The following is a 20,700-nucleotide window of genomic DNA, read 5'->3' as shown; positions in this document are numbered from 1 at the left end:
AATATGTATTGGGACAGAGACGGAATTATCGAACAATTATGCGAACCTTTGGTGATCAGTTTAAGTGAAAGTGATGGCGATTCAGATGACTCTGAAGATTAAAAGGATTTGACAATGGTATTTTTTTCCAAAATTTTTTTTTCCATGGGTTTGTTTAAAGAGTCCCAACAAGTCATAAATAATTAATCAGTTTAGGATATTAAAGTATCTCAGTTCTCTCAACTGTAAGTTTAGAATATCTAAGTTCATTTGAAAAAATTTCTGTTTTTCTGTATAATTATTTTTATTTTATAGAAAACTTTCTTAAAAATAAACTTAGTTACATTTTTTTTATGCTATACCTTTTTTAATTTTGTTAATACTCTACGTACATTTTTCCAACTGTTATACAAGCAAAATACGAGGGCTGTTCAATAAGTAATAAGACTAATTTTACTGTCACGAAACCACTTATTACAATATTAATTTCTGTGGAATAAAGAAATGTTGCTGTCTGTATTAACAAAAGAGGTTGATAGATGGCGTATACGGGCTGATGTACCAGAGTTACTAAACGCAAGCTCGTTTCGGCGCGCCTACAAGCCATGACCAGTTGTTGAAATGGAAGTGTCCTTGGAACAGCGTTATGCGATTAAATTTTGTGTGCGTTTGCAAAAATCGGCATCGGACACTTTTAACATGATACGCAAAGCTTTCGACGATGAAGCGATGTCGAGTGCAAGTGTTTTTCGCTGGCATAAAACTTTTAAGGAAGGAAGGCAAAATGTGGAAGAGCTTGAACGTGAGGGAAGACCTTCAACGTCCATCACAGAGACAATGATCATTTTCAATGATCGCAGAATTACAGTACGCCAGCTGCATGTTGTCCTGAATAATTTTGTGGGAAGTGTTCACTCAATCATGGCTGAACATTTCGGACTGAAACGTGTTTGCACCCGATGGATTCCCAAACTCTTGACACCGGAGCAAATGCAGCATCGAGTGGATGTGTGCACAGAATGGAAAGAAAGACTGGAACAAGAAGGCGACAACTTCTTAAAACGCATCATTACAGCAGATGAAGCTTGGTTGTATCACTATGACCCTACAATGAAACAACAAAGCAGTGAATGGAAGCATCTCTTCGCCTGTCCCCCAAGAAAGCAAAAACTGTAAAATCAGCTGGTAAAGTTATGACCATAATGTTTTTTGACTATGAAGGCATTGTTTACCAACACACTATAGAACCAGGAATACTGTAAACGGCTCATACTATGCGGATGTTTTACGGACAATGGTACAGCACGTCAAAAGGAAGCGTCCATTGCTGAAGAATAGCTTCTTATTGCACTACGATAATGCAAGGCCACATATTGCTGGTTGTGTAGTGGACGTTTTGCAGAAGAACAACATAGATATCCTACCACACCCTCCATACAGTCCTGATCTTGCACCGTGCAATTTCTGGCTGTTTCCTCAGCTCAAAAAACCACTAAGAGGCTGCCATTTCGAAAGCAACAAAGCATGTGTAAAAGCTGTGGAGGCGGTTTTGAAAGAACTCTCAAAAAACGGACTTTCACATGTGTTTAAGAAGTGGAACGCAATGTTGGGACATATGCATCGCGTCTCACGGTAGTTACTTTGAAAAAGACCATGTAAACGATAATGATTAAAAGTAATCTGTTTTCTGTATAAATATAGTCTTATAACTTATTGAACAGCCTACATAGTTACACTTTAAAAACAGCAATGTTCGTAAAAGAAAAGCTAAATTTTCTGACCTGTAATAATAAACAAATTCATCCCAGAAGACAGATTGATTATCGGAATGGATTCTCCTTTTTCTGACATGCGCAGAAGTGTCGAGGGATCTCTAATCAGTGGGCGAACTATACAATATCCTTTGGTCTAATACACATCTGTTACATTGGTGTCTGTATAAATTTGAGCAGTTATTTAAAGAGTGCTGAAGTGTTGCTATACTTTCAGACTTAAATCAAAAAGACTGTCTGACTATTGCAAAGATTTCGGAGAGTCTCATCCCAATAAATAGCAATCCCCATTCTCCTCCCTTTTTTGTCATTTTAATTATGTAATTTTTTATTTATATATTTAAATTTTTTTTGTTATTATTAGTATCCAACACTTGGCTCAGGCCTGTAAAAAGGAATACCATTCCATTGTTCTTGCTTTGCGGTGGGAATTTACTTCTGCACTGATGATGGCCTGCTAGTTTATTATTATTATCCCAAGACGCCATGAAGTCAAAGACTCATCTAGGAGGTCCTTTTGTCATATGCACAGCTCATCATATTGTGTCTTAAACACACTCAAATTCTCTGCAGACACCACACCCTCAAGCAAGGCATTCCAATCACTGACAACTCTGCATGCAAAAAAACCTGCTTCTCACTCCTCTGCTCACACCATCCTTTTACAGCTTCTAGAGATGTCCTTTGGTCCTCTCCTGATTTCCCACTATTTGCTGTAAAACCTGTCCAACATTGATCCTATAACAACCCCTTACTAACTTGTAGGTCTCTAGCATATCACCCCTCTTCCTCCTATCCACTAGACTCTGTAAATTGAATTTTCACAACCTTTCCTCATATTCGACATTCCAGAGATCGGAAACTATCTTAGTAAGTTGTCTCTGGACCCTTTCCAACATTTCATTGTCCTTTTGAAAACAAAGTGACCAAATCTGTGCACAGAAATCTATGTGTGGCCTAATCAAAGCCTTATACAATGGAACAAGAATCTCCTTTCTTCTACAAGTCAGTGTCCTCTGCATCATTCCCAGAATTCTTTGTGTTGTCCTCACAATTTTGGCAATGTGTCCAATAAATTTCAGATCCTTATCTGCTATCACCCACAAGATCTCTTATTTTCTCCATCTCCAACATTATATCCCCACCAAGCATAAATTCTACATCCCATCTTTGTTTCCCAAATTTTAAACCCTTACATTTTGCAACTTTGAACTCACATCTCCATTTCTGTGCCCATTCAATTTATTCAAGTCTTCTTGTAAGGTCACAACATCTTCTCTACTCTTCATAATTCATCCCAACTTTGCATCATCTACAAACAACTGAATATCCCCATCCAAATCTTTGCCAATATCATTTAACCTACAGGTTAAACAGCAATGGCCCTAAAACAGACCCCCTGAGGCACACCACTGACTTTCCTCTTCCTGGATGTTGCTCCCCTCATACATAACTTGCTGATACCTATCAGATAGACAGTCTCCGATCCAATGCACTAATCTAATATCCAACCCCATCTACTCTAGTTTGACTATCAACTTATCATGTGATAATCTATCAAAAGCCTTCCCAAAATCTAAGTATACTGCTGTGTATCCCTCTCCTCTGTCCAAGGAAGCTGTCACCTTATTGTAATAAGTAAGTAGATTACTAAAGCATGACCTCCGTTTAGCAAATCTATGCTGTCCATCAAAGATAATACCATTGTTGTCAACCCACTTCTGGATCCCAGTTCTCAGCAGCTGCTCCAATAACTTAACCACAACACCTAACACACAGATAGACCTATAATCCAAAGTTTGTCCAAAATCTTCATAGTTCATCCTTTGAGTTCTATCATCCCAATTTGATGCTTGAGTTCTATCACCTCCCTTATGAAGTGGCACAGTCTTGCTCTCCTTCCATTGCTTTGGAACTCGACCCAGTGCAAGAAGACTCCTATTAAAAATATATGTTAAGGCAGATGTCAACTTCCTGGCACATTCCTTCAGAATACGTGGTGATATATTATCAAGTCCCACAGCCTTATCAACATCAAGTTTGCTCAATTCCCCATACACCTCTTGCTCACTTACAGTCACTCTTTCCTTCCCATCATCATCTGCTTTCATTGTCTCCATGATGTCACATTCACAAGAATGAAAGTCCTTTATGAACTGCTCATTAAGTATCTCCACAGTTTTATGCTGAAATATTATAATTATCCTTAATTCTTATGAACATCAGTTTTTAGTAAATGTTACCCATGTCACAAGTGCCATTAACATCAAAAAAAACTTCTATTGTTGAGAATTTAAGGAAACATTTTAGTAGACATTCTCTTCATATGTCCGTACCATGCCACTGTAACTGATATATTTTTTTTTATTCTTTTTTATTATTGAAATATTGTAGTGTAATTCTTCTCTGATGTTTTGGTTCTCATTTCAGTCTGTGATTTTTTATTTATTTTCTTCAAGCATTTGTTTTCAAAGCTTGTCAATCTTTGTTCTTTCTATTTCATTATGGACATCTCTGCATCATAAAGCAATGTTGCGAGTACTATTAAACTATATGCTTTGATTTTAAGTTCTTTGGAGACGTATATATTTTAAGAGATATGTATTATGTATTTATTTAGTCATAGTTGACCACCCTAGATTTATTATGGGTTTAATAATTTCTTCAGTTTCTTTAGCCTGTCTGTGATCAATCTGCCTAAGTAATTGAATTTGTTAACGTTTTCCAGTTTATTACCTTCCACTTCTAAGTCAGGTTCTTCCCCCATTTCTGCCTATTGCCATTGTTTTGGTGTTGCTAAATTTATCTGCATTGCATTAGTTTTTACTGTTTATATAGGTTTTTAGTCATATATTTATAGGCCTCATTATCTGTAAATAATACTATATTATCTGCATATTTTATATGATGTAAATTTTGTCCATTCACAGTTATTCCCATGTTTTCTGGAATAGATTCTTTCAGTTAAACAGACATGATGAAAGTGTATATCCCTGCATGACACTTCTCTCAGTTGGTACCTCAGATGTTTCAACTGCTCCAAATTTTATTGTTGCCATAGTATTTTTATAGTACAGAAGGATGATATTGAGTATTTTGTTCATTTTATTTTTTTGTTCTAAACTTTCAGACAGTTTATTTCTGCTATTGAGTCAAATGCTTTCTTAAAGTCTCTGAAACAGCAGTAAAGATTTCTGTTTTTTTTCAACAAATTTTATCACAAATCCCAAATTACATGCAAAATCATCCAACTAGAGATGAATTGTTACATGTGTACAGACAGAAATCTCTACTTGTTGTTGAGTTGCTCCAAAAAATGAACAATCATTGGAATTGTTCTGGTTGTGCATAATTCTGGAGTTCTTCACTGAGATTTCTTGAGGCATTAACTTCTCATTCATTCACTCCACCGGTTGTACTCCAGATACATTGCTTTGCACTCTTACATCTTCAAAAAGATAATAATCTGCAACATTTACAGGATCTTAAGGCCCACGGTCTACTCAGATTTGCTTTTGTAACCATAATTTTTTTTGGGATAAACTGGTTAGTGTTTGACTGTAGATGAGAGAACCCTTCACATTTCTATGCATGACAGAAGACGGTGGATCTATTCTGATAATAGGGTAATCACTTCTTCTTTTGGGATAAATTTGTTTATTATTACATTGGAAAATTAGCTATTTTTTTATGAACATTCTAGTTTTTAAAGTAGTAACTATTTTGCTTGTATAACAGTTGGAAAATTTTATGTTAGTTTTAACAAAATTTTAAAAAAAGGTATAAAATAAAAAATATTGTAAGGAAAATTAATTTTTAAGAAAGTTTTGTATAAAAATAATAATAATAATAATACAGAAAAACAAATTTTTTCAAATACATGTAGTCATTTTAAAATTATAGTTGAGAGAACGCAGAGACTTTAATGTTCTAAGCCGATTAATTATTTATGACTTGTTGTGACTCTAACAAAGCTATGTATAAAATTTTGAAAAAAATACTTTTATTAAATCTTTTTAATCTTCATAGTCATCTGAATCAGTGGTCGAATCACCATCACTTTCACTTACCTTAATCACTAGAGGTTTGCATAATTTTTTGATAATTCCGTCTCTTTCTCAATACATATTTTACAATGAGGCAACATGAGAGTAATTTCCCAGTTTTGAAATGTAATAATTTTAATCTCCTGTTCTGATAACTTAAAAGGGTTTGACATATCATCCCCAGTTACACTGCAATCACAAATGTGCTTCTATCCAAACATACTCGATAGCATTAATATCATAATGATGATATGATATTAATATCATTATGATGATTTGTTAAAAGCTATCAATCTGGTGCATGCAACATTGAGCTCACTGCTACCTCTTCACTGGATGAAGAAACTCAGGTGTATGAGGTATTAGAGCTCTTGCACAAACTGAATAAGAATTCAGTAATAGGGACTGCTGATGCGATATCAGCACGTGTTCTAAAAGAGTGTTCAGCTGACCTGACTATTCCTGTGACCAGGCTGTTTAATATGAGGAATGGAAAGAATGTATGGTAATTCCATTGCACAAGGGTTGTGCCAAGACTGATCTATCTAACTATCAACCAATTAGATTTTGGAAAAATTGGTTAGGGCTTGCATTCAGAAATGGATTGACAGTGAATCTCTGTTTTGCAATGAGCGACATGGGTTAACTAAGAGAAGGTCATGTTTTAGCAACTTCTCACATTCTATAACAATGCTACCAGTGAACTAGACAAAGGGTTTGGATACACCATGATACTTTTTGATTTTGCTTTTGACAGAATACTGCATGGTAGACTGTTGCATAAACTGGAGATTATGAGTTTGGGTTATAGAATATTAGTGTGGATAAGAGGATGGCTGACTGACAGATATCAAAAAATAGTATATGGGGGATGTGAGTCTGCAAGATTTAAGATGGTGCTCCTTTAAAAGAGTCATATCTGGTGCCTCCCCAGCATGATTTAGTAAGGGATGACACCAGACTCCTCCCTGGGTTCGAGTATATTGATCTTATCAGGACGAGGATCAATGCCCTGCCCACTTGAGCCTTCACAGCTTGATGGGGTAGTAAGGACTCAAACTGTAGGGCTAGCTGCCACTACAGTGAGACATTATCTCATATAGCCCAGTGTTGCTTCCGCACCCATGGGGGTCCGCATGCGGAGGCACGACGCCATGGTCTCCATTCTGAACAACCACTTTAAGAACAAAGGTTGGGAGGCTGCAGTGGAACCACATTATAGGACCTCCGCAGGTTTGCATAAGCCAGACTTAGTGATTAAAAGAGATTAGTGAGGTTTGGGTAGTTGATGCCCAGTGGTGGGAATAGGGCACCCACTAGCCTATAGCCATAATAATAAGGTAAACTGTTATAAGAATAACTAATAAGAAGATCTAGTTAGTAAGATATGGGAGGAGCATGGGGCAACTCCGAGGTTTACCAGTGCCACCATCTCTTTACATGGCGTATGGAGCGCAGATAGCTATAAGAACTTAAAACAGCTTGGGCTTATGCAGAAGGATATAAAAGTTCTTTCCTTGAGAGCCCTACAGGGCACACTAGTGGCATAGCGTTGCCACCAGAGAATGACTACAATGATAACTAGAACAGGCATAGGTAAAACACTTTTAAAGGCTTAGGCATATATCAAGTGTGGACATGATTTAAGGGTAATACTGCCCATAACCAGTACAAAGATTAATAATAATAATAAATAACCAATGGTGTACTACAAGGATCAGTGCTTGGTCCACTGTTGTTCAATCTATACATTAATGATATTGCAAAGGATTTGATAAACGACATACGGTTATTTGCTGATTATATAAAGATTGGTAGAGTAATTAATCAGGAATGCAGCTGATAAGCAGTACTTGCAGAATGATTTGAATAGGCAGGAATTGTGGACATAGGAAAATGGATGTCAGTAAATGTAAAGTCACTCACTTCGGCATTATTAGATATCCAGTGTTGTATTATATTGGTGAGATTATGTTTGAAGAAACTGATGAGGCTACGGATCTTGGAGTGTTAGTAGATAGGAAGTTGAAGTTCAGTTCCCATGTAACAAAGATTGCAAATACAACTCAAAAGATAATTGCAATGCTGAAATGGACATTCATATGTTAAGATAAGGATGTCATTTTGCCTCTTTACAAGGCCTTGATAAGATCTCACTTGGACTATTGTGTGCAGTTCTGATCTCGTGGTTTCCATTGTGATTCTGATATATTGGAGAGAGAGAGAGAGAAAGTGCAAATGAGAGTGTTAAAAATGATATCGGGATTGTGGAATACTAATTATGAAGACAGATTGAGAATTTGTAGACTGCAGACACTGGCAAACAGGAGAAAGAGGAGTGATATGATTGAAACTTACAAACTTTTAAAAGCGTCATACAGGATTTCAATTGATGGGATTTTTCAATTTATGGAGGGTGGAGAAAGGACAAGAAGGCATCCTTGGAAGCTGAGTATGAGTGCCACTAAGAAGGGGTGAGGGCTAGATTTTTCTCTCATAGGATGGTGCATGATTGGAATGGATTGCCATTGGATGCTGTGAGTGCAAGCAGTGTGAATGAATTCAAGAATAAGTATGATAGCTGGTGCATATAGTATGTGGCCTCCCTCAATGAGTCTCCGACTCCCTGGAGTTCTCTCTTAATAATAATATGGTAGTAGTCTCAAAGCTAGGAATCCATGCTCTTTGAGCATCATGTTGAATTTAGATAGTTTAGTTTTCTGTGAGTTTCTTTTCATCAAGTTGAGCAGTTCAATTTTTTGCATATCTGAGGAATGAGAAATGTTATTTGCAGAGAGCCAATCCATAATGACTTGCTTCCTATTAGAAGAATTTGGAACTTTGTTTAATTGGATAGAGTGATATGGAGCATTATCAATTATAACAACCTGCATTTTTATGAATATTTGGAATTAGCCTTTCCTCTGCCCACTTTTTTTAAAGATCACAGAATTCATTTGCCCATGTAATCTCCAGTTGTTGAATTAGCTTTGTAAAGTAAATTTGAATTCAGTAAAAAACTCATTTCTCAATGGCATGAAATTCATGAATAGTTCTTCTTATAACTCTACATCAAAATCATTCAAAGCTATGTTTTTGATGGTTTTCTTTCTCTGGTAATTTTAAGGAGATTTAAATTTTGGCTTCTCTTCACCTTTCGATTTCCTTTGAATTCTTTTAACAGTTGACTTCGATATGCCCACAATTTCACTTGCACATTTTGTGGCCTGAGAAATTGGAACGAGGAGACTGCTTTCTAAAAAGCATTACTGAAAGATTTAACACCAGAACTTGTTGACAATACTGGATCCATCATACAAATAAATATGAAAAAATTCGCTACAAAAAAAAGGTGACAACAAAAATCAAGCTAGTACAGTGACAGACAAGAAAGCACATGATTTTGCGTGTTGGTTACATCTCTTATTCCTTTCTCCCCTTCAACATGAATTGACTCTTGGCACTCTGCCAGCTATAGTTCTCTTACCTGTGGACAGACAGTTTTTATTTCTTAAACATATATTTCTGTGTGTATTCTCCTGGCCAGTTTGCTTGGTTATAGAATGAAAAATCCAAATTCTGTGAGAGAAATCATCCTCAATTGTAAATCCCTGATAAAGATTCTTCACATCCTAGAAGGCATTCAAATGCAGGTCTTTTCAACCAGAGGGCTTTATTGAAACTGACTGAGACTCTTAGATGTAAAGATAAATTTTATTATTATTTTTATTATTCAAGACTGCCATGGAGTAACTAGACTTATGTTCACTGTCTTGGTTGTTCAACACTATCAGACAATGCATTCCATTGTCCAGTAATACTTCATGCAAAAAGCTATATCTTACTCTTTTACTCACTACTATCTTTTGCAGCTTCCTTTCATGACCCCTTGTTCCTTCTTCTTGTTCTACTCTGTGAAAAATCTCAGTAATACCTCTCAACAGTTTAAATGCTTGAATCATGCCCCTACCCCCATATTCTGTCCACCAAATTCTGCAGTAGTTTGTACATGCTCAGTCTCTCCTTCAACCAACATTGTAGAGCCTGACACCATTTTCATTATCTTCTAGGATTTGAGCAGATACCTTGGATGTGCTGATCAGAGCATGGGAGTGGGGGGGGGGGGGGTGCTTAAGGGTTAAAGCTAGATAAGTAGGAGGAGACCTCGGCATAGCATTTTAAAGAATGTGGAGAGCTCACCAAGGCTTCTGACCTAACATCCAATCCTCAACTTCTCATGAGGCACTCTGTTAACTAGTCTACCCAGATATTGAATGAACGGGGAGATGCTCTGACAATTTGGGATGTAGCCAGCCATTGTATTTTTATTGGCATAAACCGTAATGCAAAATGATAGAACATAACATATTTTCTTCATCTTTAACTAATAAAAACGAATAAAGATTTTTTTTTATATTAATATTCTTCATGTGGTCTTTATACTAGAAGTTTCAAGATTGTCACATCACTACCATCTCAGGCATTCATAAATGATGATGGGGATTGTCTAGTATTCTGGTAAGTATGTAAACAGTTCGTGTTAGATCATCACTGATAACAAATAGTTTAGCTTCTTTTTCTGTGTGATCTGTGAAGTTAGAGAAGAGGATCCAGTTTGAATTATAAACATTTGCAATATGTTCGAGTAATTAGACTCCATGAAAAATTAGCATTAGGAAATAAATAATGAAAGAAGTCAGTAGAGATACCCATATAATAATAATTAGGAGTACAGCAAAAAGATAACAAAGTGAGGCAAGGAAATCTTGAGCCAGATCAGATCTGTAGAAGGGATTCATGGTTTAGTAATATTTGGCATGGAATGTCAGATCTGACAAAAGCACATGTTCCCTGCTTCTTATGGAAGGCATCATGAATAATGTAATTTGGATAATTGAGGTGAGCTGTACTTGTAGAAGATGCCAGTTGGGTTTTTATGCCTATGAGTGGTGGATGCCATTATTGTTTGCATTGAGGTCCTGAATGTTGGTGAGGTCGATGTGGAAGTGTTTTATTATGCATGAAATTTTGTTATTTTTATGATTTTTTTAATACACAGTTTTACTGTTATTTATTACGTTTTTTTTATGGTTTGTGAGAAAGTAGGAGCATGCATCTGGGTTGAAGGAATTGTGGGCTCAACTCCCACAAAGGGAATGCCCAGATTTCCAGCTGTGGCCTTTGACAGTGCCCTTCCACTGCTATACTTTCTCTTTAGACATGACCTGGCAGAATAAGCAGCAGTTTACTAATCAGCTGATCAGGAAGTGTCTTGACATGTTACTATCAAGTTTAGTCCTGTGTACTATTTGGTGGCAAGCCTGCAGAAGCACTTTACTGCTGTGCCCTGAAAGGAGAAGATGCTGATTCTTAAGTTAATTACAATATGTTGAGCTTGCTCAGCAGTGACATACACTGCATTGCATGTATGAAGAAAGGCAGGAAAGAAAGTGACCCTATTTTGGAGATGAAACATGGCAGCAGCCATGTCACTAATGGTTTTTGCTTGATTATCAAGCATTGGCTTTTGCTTGATTATGACCAAGATGTCCAGTTGGCATTTCTTCCAACTTATAAGGTGCAATGCTTGTCTTGCCAGGGCTCTGGCAAGAGAAACAGGTTTGTAGAAACAGGCCATTCCATGGTAAGTTGAGGTTGACACGGCTAGGAGAAGATATATGTTGTGCACCTCTAGCTCAATGATTTAACTTTCATGTTTCAGTATTTGATCTTGACAGTTCCCCTCAACATGCCACTACTTGGACTCCTCACTAGAATGTTCTAGTAGAGTATGTGGCAGCACAACTATGTATCATCTGTAAGGCACTATTATAACAGCTTGTCTGCTGAACTATTTTGCTTGTGTACTCTTGAATGAGGACTCTCTGTAGCTCAGTTTACTCTGAATATTCGTTTGTGACTCAAGGAACCTTTATTGAAGCTTTTCAGTCAAAGGTGAGTTAGTCAATCTTGCGTGGATGTGGAAGTTTGTTTTTCTTCTGGAAACTCAGGTTTTTCATCCCTCAAAACAGGCAAACCAGCCCCATGAACATATATATCTACAGACAGGATACTAACTGTGAGATGGAAAAGATTAGAGCCTTATCTTCAAAGGGGAGAGAGTACAAAGGTCCATCCCTAAGTTAACATTATGGATCTCAGGTAGAGATCTATAATAGTTAACCTCTTGGATGGAGATGACACTTGACAGGGTACTGTCCTGTCAAATGGAAGAGGTTTTTTCTCAACGTCTGTTTGACAAATCCTTGCAATCACTCATGCTGCATGAAAAAAAGGGGTGGGTGGGTGGGTTGGAAAAAACTTGAAATTCCTGCTCTACAGAACAAACATGGCATCAGGCACATTAGTTCCCTAATGAGTAGGGTGCCACTTCATCAGGCAGTGAAGATAATCTACCACATTGTTTTTTGTTTGTGTTTCCTTCAACAGAATTCTGACTTTGCCAGAATCCTTTTCTGGAATCATGCCACTACAAGAAGTTGGGGTTAAAAAGTTCATTATACAGCACTTCACAGATGAAGTGCTGTGTTTTCTGCTTCATCTTCTCAGTAATATTCTAAGATGGACTTTGGGAATATTCAACACGTATAGCAAGGGAAGAGAGTGAGAGAGTACAAAGGCCCATCCCTATAAGTTGTGCAAGGAAGTGTGAGTATTTATTTTATTTGCAAGGGGAAGGGAGAATAGTAGGCATATGGAATGCATTGCTTGAAAGGGTGTTTTTACTGTAGGGAGTCAATAAGTTTAAGAAGTGGAATTCAAGGTGTCTAAAGCAAATCTCCTATAATGAGTCATGTGACTCCATATTGATCCTGAGATAATATTCGCTTGTTTGTTGAAACTTGTCAGTATCATTATAACATTGTAGCACTGATATCCGTAGTCTTCATGAATATCTTACTGCAGTCTTCAGTCTAGAATTTCTTCTCCTCTACATTCACTAATATACTGGCCTCAGTCACCTTACACCAGTGTGCCTGTTTGTAATCTAGTTGGAAGAACATCAAATAATTTTTTTACATAATTCTTTCCAACTTTACATTATCGACAGATAACTGAATATGTTGCTATAAACAATATACTTAGCTATAGACTGAATAAAATGAAATAATGAAGTACCCAAAATGCAATTAAAAAATAATTAACTAATGTATTTCTAAAAGGCCAAGGCACGTTTCACTTCACCATTGTTACCTCCCATTCCACAATGGGAGGTAACAATGTTCTCTTTCCATTACTAGAATTTTTACTGATTAATTCCATTTTCATTCTGAACTTAACATTTAAGTTATTATTAGTCAGGAGACCTCCATGGAGTAATCATGAGACTCATTGTGGGCTATCTGCTTTAGACAATACACAATCATATCATAGGCTTAGGCAGGGCTTTACAAATTATGCAAAAAATGTACTTGCTCAAAACCTATTTTTGTAATGATATATCATATTAAGTCAGTAGGAATTCCATAAATGTAATGATTAAGATTCATGAATATACAGTGATTTTCTTGGACTTTGCAAAGGCATTTGATAGATTGCCACTTAACAGATTGGTATATAAGCTACAAAAGATAGTATTGGGTAACAGATTGGTTAGATGGATTGAAGATTGGCTTTCTGACTGATACCAGTAACTTTTGTATGATGGAGCAGTGTCTCAGAAAAGGGAGGTGTCAGTGCATGCCTAAGGATTCTGTTCTTGGGCATCTACTGTTTAACATATTCATTAATGATATTTTATGTGGATTGATTGGGGATCTTCAAATGTTTGCTGATGATGCAAAGTCAGGTAGAATTATCAGGAGTATTGTTGATGTTAATTCTCTACAGTAAGATTTGAATAGACTTTTAGCTTGGTCAAATGAGTTGGATTGCAGTTTTAGTATTAGTAAATGCAAGGTATTACACTTTGAGATACACAGATATAAGGCTACATACTATACTATTGGAGATGTACTGCAGGAAGAAGTGGGTGATATTGGGGATCTTGGAGTGATGTAATCAGTGGACTGAAGTTGAAGTTCCGAGGGCACATTGCAAGTGTTGCAAAGACCTCACATTGTATCGCTGATATGATAAAAAGTACACTGACAAGTAGGGATAAGGAGGTGGTGGTGTCTCTATATGAGGCATTGGTCAGACCACATATGGAATGATTGTGCTCAGATTTGGTCACCTAATTTTGATTGTGATGTAGAAACACTAGGGAGGATCCAAAGCCATATGACCAAAGTGATATCGGGACTCTGGAGTCTTAGTTAGACAGAGCGGTTGAAGGAATGTGGATTATAGAATTTGGTGGATATGAGGAAAAGAAGAGATATGATAGAGACCAGTAGTTGTAGCCTTGCAGGAAGATCTCAATAGACTGTGTGACGGAAAAAAGGAATGGAGCTATTAGTTTAATGTTGTAAAATACAAGGTCTTATGGATTAATATTTGATATGCAAGGTTGAGATGCACAGTATACAATTAATAGGGAAATTTTGAAGAAGGTGGAGGAGATGAGAGATCTGGGAGTGATGGTAGATAGAGATTTGAAGTTTAGGAATTACATTGTTAGAACATATAAAAAAAAAATTGTAAGAACATCACAACAGATGGCAATCGTTTTGATGAGGCTGTATATAGGCTATTGTGCCCATGATCCCTGATTTTCAAGGGAATGAGGATGTATTGGAGAGGGTCCAGAGGAGGTTTACTCAGTCACTGTCAGGTCTGGAATACAAGGAGTTATTGAGGGAATGTAACTTGCAGAGCCTTGTCAATAGAAGAGAAGATATGATTGTGACATATAAGTTGGTGATGGTTTTTTTACCAGATTAATGGGGAGGAAATTTTTCATAGATCACAGGGAGACAAGAGGCCATCACTGGAAGCTGTATAAGGAGGATGTGAGCAGGGGAGTGAGAAGTAGATTCTTTTCATGGAGAGTAATTGGTGAGTGGAATGCATTGCCTGTGAGTTCAGAAACTGTGAACAGGTTTAAGGCACAGTTCAATAATATTTTTGCATGAGCGAGTATGGACTTCCTGCAATGAGTCCTTTGACTCCATGGAGATCAGATGTTAATAATAAATAAGAATGGGAAGAACATTAAAACACAATTATTATATAGAAAATGTAATTTATTACACTAATTTTTGTTACTGTAATGGATCTTTATATGACACGTGTTCTTCTTTGTTTTCTAAAGTTAAAAAGATTTTTTAGAAAGTTATTGTTTTATTAAATAAAACATATCTCATTTGTCCAGTCTGCAGCTATGTGCCAACTGGTACCACTGCAAGTATATTTGTTAAGCCCTGTGCTTAGGTTGGTGGTTAGGCTATTCATTAATAGTGCTTTACAATATAAACAACATTAGGAGAGCAGAATAAATAAATAATTTATAATATGGATTTGTTCTATTAAGTTGGCACTTAATAGAACAAATTACAGTTGTAAAATACACATCACTCAATTAAATTGTTCCAGAAACAATTCAAATTTTGACTAAAAAGGAGCTAATGGCATATCAAAGTGCACTCTGGTATTTCTTGCACATCTTATTTATGACTGCATCACATTAATACAGCCGTACTTATTGAGATCAGTACTTATTTTAATCCTTTTTCTCAAATAAGCAAACAGACAAGTAAGTCAAGTTTACACCTGAACATAGGCAACTTGTGGGAGCTTACTCCACCTTTACCATGAGTTGCGTTAGACTTGAACTGTGTTCAGGCGCAAACTTGACTTGTCTGTTAGCTTACTTGGGAAAAAGGATTAAAACTAGCTTATAAAATTGCTTGGTATCTTTAACATAGTATACCTGATTTAAAAAACTTTCTACGTCTTACTCTCATCCTGAGATTTTTATTTAATAAGGTTAAAGCACCTTGTGGCAACTTGTTTAGGTAAAATTTATGAGCTCTGCATTACTTCAGCCTTGGCATTTTTTGAGTCTGGCTCCCACTGATGAGACCTCAGTAAAGGTCGAAATCGGTCTGAGTGGTGGCCCTTGCCTTTAATGCATAGCATTATACATCTCCATAAGGAGATGTGCTTTGCATTAGGGGGAAATACTGAGGAAAGTGATCGGATCTTACTCCACCTTTATCACGAGTTGCCTCAGATTTGAACTATTCAGGCACAAAATTGACTTACTTGTCTGTTTGCTTACTTGGGAAACCTAGCTTATAAAATTGCTTGGTATTTTTAACATAATATACCTAAGTTAAAAAACTTTCTACTTGGTTTAATCCTTTATGCAGGTGTAAGCAAACAGAGTTTGCACCTGAAGTATTTTCAGGATTGGAGTAACTCGTGGTAAAAGTAGTATGACTTCACATCACTTGCATTAGTATATCATAATGCAAAGCATATCTCCTTGCAGACATGTATAATACTATGCATTATTGGAAGGGTCACTACCCAGACTGGTTTCAACCTTTATTGAGGCCTCATCAGTGGAAGCCAGACCCAGAGGTGATACCAAGGTTGAAGTAATGAAGAAGTCAAATTTTTCATATATGAGTTGCCAAAAGGCATCGCACCTTATTATTATAACTCTGGATTAGAGATAGTTAGCTGTTGAAAGTTTTTCCACTTGATTATACTATAAATTAAAGATGCGAAGAATGTTGCTTTGGCTTCACAGACATCAGGTTGGAAAAATTTTTACTGCTAATAGTGTACTTATGAAAGCCACACACTGCATATGGCATTTATTGCTATAGGCTTTGTGGCCTCTTATGTGTGGGAGTGGTATTAAAAAACAACAACAAAAAAAAAACAGAACCTAAACTAACAAATATATTAAACTTCCTCCCCTCCCCCCCCCAAAAAAAAATCTTTGATCTGAAATTAAAAACTTGAGCACAAGCAACTGGCATAAAAATATTAAAATACTTAACACATTGTTACTCAACTCCATTGTAATTAACTGAATATTCTGACTTTTAACTGATTTGGGGGAAGATACCCATAATTCAGTTTGTCATTGATGTTACCAGAGTAGATAAAATTTCACTTGTATCTATTATCTATTCAGTTTTTTTAGTATACAGACTATTCAAGAATTGATCATCTTATTGATCAATATTGATTTTTAGATTATAAGATTTTTCAGTTAATGTTAGACTATATAGCTTTTGAACGATTTAATGGTGCACTTTGAATTTATATATTCGATTTTTAATTAATAGTTGCATCCTGAACATGGTGTTTGTGATGGAAGTGTGAAAGGGAAACATTATTTTCATTGCTGTGGAAATAGTGGTGTATTTGTTGCCATTAATAGATTGAGACTTCATCATCGAGGGTATAAATGTCTCGAACACAGTGAAGGAAAGCAAAGTAAGTGTAACTGAGTTTCCTGTCATTCATTATATAGGGAAGATGAAGTTTCTTTTTAAAATTCTAAGAAATTTATATGCTCACAGTTTCATTTTGTTAATAAATTAAATGAACTATGATCTGATACGGCAAACTTAAAGAAAGTAAGATTATCTAATAATTACCTAATAAACGTTTTTGTGTGGGGGGGGGGGGGGCATGCAGCATAATAAAGCAATTGCTATACTAAGATTCAAATTTTTGGACAAGCCAGAGATCATCCACTGTGTATTATATATTATTTTTTTTTCTACCCCATACAAGAGGTTACAGAACCTATAGCATTTTAGTGCCATGCATAAAGTATGTTATCAAATGTCAAGTGTAATGATGGGTTATGAGGATAATTACATGAAATGAAATTCAGTTCAGATTGGCTGTGCTCACACCATGCCATGAAATTCACGCACCTCCTTGATATCTGTGTTGATATGATTTGTGAAGGGTTTATCTTTAATGGTCCGTATATGTATATATATCAGCCTCCCCCCCCCCACTGTTTTCAATAATGAGATAAGGCAAATACACCAAAAATGCATTATGCAGTTTTCTAGGTTGTACATTTCTAAACCTGTACATCACAATACACGATCAATTTTTCAACTGGTTTGCTGTGAGAAGTTCATAGGTGTGCCATAAGATTTTGATATAAAGGAATAAAAATTGATGTAAAAGAAGTTTGTTGTTTTTTTTGTACCTTTTACCTACAAAGTATATGAGGAGTCATAATGTTTATATTGCATCAAATGGAATTGTTAAGAGCGAATAAAATTCATGATTATATTGGTATAGTATAGATTTATTATACCTGTTATTATAGATATGCATCATTGTATTTGTTTATGGGTTCCTCCAGTTGTGCAACAATTATAGCATATGCTGCACTTACGCTTTAGTGTCAGTGCAGTATAAAGACGAGACAGGTTTAATCAGTGAACAACTGAAATATTTGAGCATTTTTCTAGCCAATGGAGTTAAATTTTAGTGAAAACTCTGAGTGCTGCACTTTTAAAACATCATGAGACCAGTAATTTTAAGTGATACCTGTATTTTCTTTTAACTGGTAAAAGAGTTAATTCATGATTTTTTTATTTTTTTGTAAGTATCCATTCAAAATGGACATTTCAAATTAAAAAATGAAAATTAAATGACAGTGAAGTAGTACGTGATGTTAGTACATCTAAAACAATTGTCTGCCAGTACAAGAGAGAGATTATTTGTCATTCAGCTTTATTTCAAGTGAAGATAATCCACTGCATCCCACGTATGTTATATGTGGCCAAAAAAACTGGCAAATCAAGCAGTGGTTCTTAGCAAAATGAAGAGATATCTGGTTAAAACATTCCCACTTGTGTGAGAAACCAGCGAAATATTTCAAAAGACTTGTACTCCATAAAACTTGCCAGGCACGAATAATTGACCAAATTTGTGACAATATTGGAAAAAGCCCAATAAACAAGTTACACTGTTGTTGAAATAGTTGCCAAAAAGATAAAATCTCACACAATCGCTGAATCTGTAATTTCACCAGCATGCAGTAAAATTGCAAATACAGTAGACACTGCTTATTGCTTTGGGACAGTGGCTTTTCGATAACAATAACCAGCTGATAACATTAAGTAAAGGATATAAAAATTGCATCATTTGTTATAAACAACTTTTTAATAAGCAACAACATAAAATTTATTTTAAAACCGTATATCTAGTGTTGTCTGTCATCATGTGTTTGAATATAATAGTTCATGAATAAATTGCTCATACTCATAATGCCTTTCGAAGTTTGTTGCTCTATGTTGCACACTGCGATGAAGTATTCTTAGAGCTTCTGGCACTTCTTGCATCTGGGCATTGGTTGGAGGAGTTTCTAAAATTTGTTCTTCTATACTTGTATTAGGTTCACTTTCTTCTTCTAGTTTAAAGTTCTCATTGGAAGCAGCTTGACATATTTCAGACACTGTTATTATAGCCACCACTTCAACGTTGTTATCAATATCCAACCAATTTTCAAATTCTTCTTCTTTTGACATACCTTCTGGGGTTTTATGAAAAATTTCATTTGTAAGATATTCAAATTCTTCAGAAGAAGGAGTTTCAGAGTTTGTTTTTAAATATCCACCTTTTTTGGAAGCAGTTTTCAATCGTCTTCTCTGAGACTTGTTTCCCTGCCATTGCTACCAAATGCATTGCATCAAGAAGGGAAATCTTTTTTGCAATTGCACTTGCATCAGATGGTCTTTTATATAATTAAGTTCAGTTAGAATTCTGGCATGAACTTTCCTGCAATAATAAGCTTTAAAAGCTTGTATTATGCCTTGGTCACATGGTTGGATTAACAATGTATTGTTTGAAGGCAAGAAGATTACTTTGTTCTTTAACAATAAATTGTTTGTGTGCGCAGTGTAGTTATCTACTAACAAGACAGTTTTTCGCTTTCATTTAAGATCCCACTTAACTAACGAATTGTTGAAAATGGCATTAGTCATCAAAGCATTTGCACTTGAACAGTAGTCAACAGGCAAACTTTTGACACTTTTAAAACACTGAGGATTTTTTACTTTTTCCAATCACTAGAAGCTCTCATTTCTCACTTTTCATATAAGATTTAAATCCTTTAGTACTTTCATTTTTAAACAAATAAGTATGCTTAGGCATTGCACGAAAATAGAGTCCTGCTTCAGCTGCATTGTAAATATCCTCAGGAGAATATTCAGCAATAATTTTTGGCTACTTGATCTTAATCCATGCATCAGCTATAAAGAATCAGCACTTTTTTCTTCACCATGAATATGCTTGTACACAATATTCTCTTGTTTATTCCACCTGTTAAACCATCCATCAGTTGCAGTGGAATTTTCTTTGCCCATTGTTTTTGCAAGTTCTGCTTTTTGACACATCAAGGGCACATTAATCGAAGCATTCTTTTCACAAACATTACTAAACCAATAATAAATTTAGTTTAATCATTTATCCAAGTGTAAGCAAACAATGTTTGCGCCTGAAAATATCTTCAGAACTGAGGTAAGGTGGTGCAACTCTGAGCGAAGGTGGACCAAGCTCTCATCACTCCTTGTCTCAGTATCTCCCATAATGCAAAGCACATCTGCGGACATGTATACTGCTATGCTTTAAGGGAAGGGCCACTACCCAGACCGGTTTCAACCTTTGTCGAGGTCTTGCCAGTGGGAGGCAGACCCAAACGTGGAGATACTAAGGCAGAAGTAATAGGAGAGGTCATATTTACCTATACAGGTTGCCGACAGGTGTACAACAGGAGACAAGGAGTGATGAGAGCTTGGTCCACCTTTGCTCAAAGTTGCACCACCTTACCTCAGTCCTGAAGATATTTTCAGGCGCAAACTTTGTTTGCTTACACTTAGATAAAGGATTAAACTAAATTTATTATAGTCTAACCAAGTGCAAAATAAACTTCCAACATTTTTCTCTAAATCCAGAGTAATTCAATAATAAGGTGGTACACCTGTTGGCAACCTGTATAGGTAAAT

The 20,700-nt window shown here is 36.0% G+C and overlaps 1 protein-coding gene across 5 annotated transcripts in view; it reads left to right on the top strand.

The window, feature by feature from the left end:
• The window catches only part of CYLD (ubiquitin carboxyl-terminal hydrolase CYLD), a 451,655-nt gene that overhangs the window by 70,053 nt on the left and 360,902 nt on the right, over window positions 1-20,700 (top strand). For all 5 annotated transcript variants that reach the window (XM_090407955.1, XM_090407951.1, XM_090407953.1 and 2 more), the window contains one exon: window positions 17,008-17,158. In XM_090407955.1, the coding sequence (XP_090264081.1) occupies window positions 17,008-17,158 (151 nt within the window). The remainder of the gene's footprint in view (window positions 1-17,007; window positions 17,159-20,700) is intronic.

Source organism: Typopeltis vanoorti, chromosome 18 (genome assembly GCF_054136105.1).
Source record: "Typopeltis vanoorti isolate ZY-2024b chromosome 18, IOZ_Tvanoo_1.0, whole genome shotgun sequence".
In the NCBI taxonomy this organism is placed as follows: domain Eukaryota; kingdom Metazoa; phylum Arthropoda; class Arachnida; order Uropygi; family Thelyphonidae; genus Typopeltis; species Typopeltis vanoorti.
This window is presented reverse-complemented; position numbering and strand designations above follow the sequence as displayed.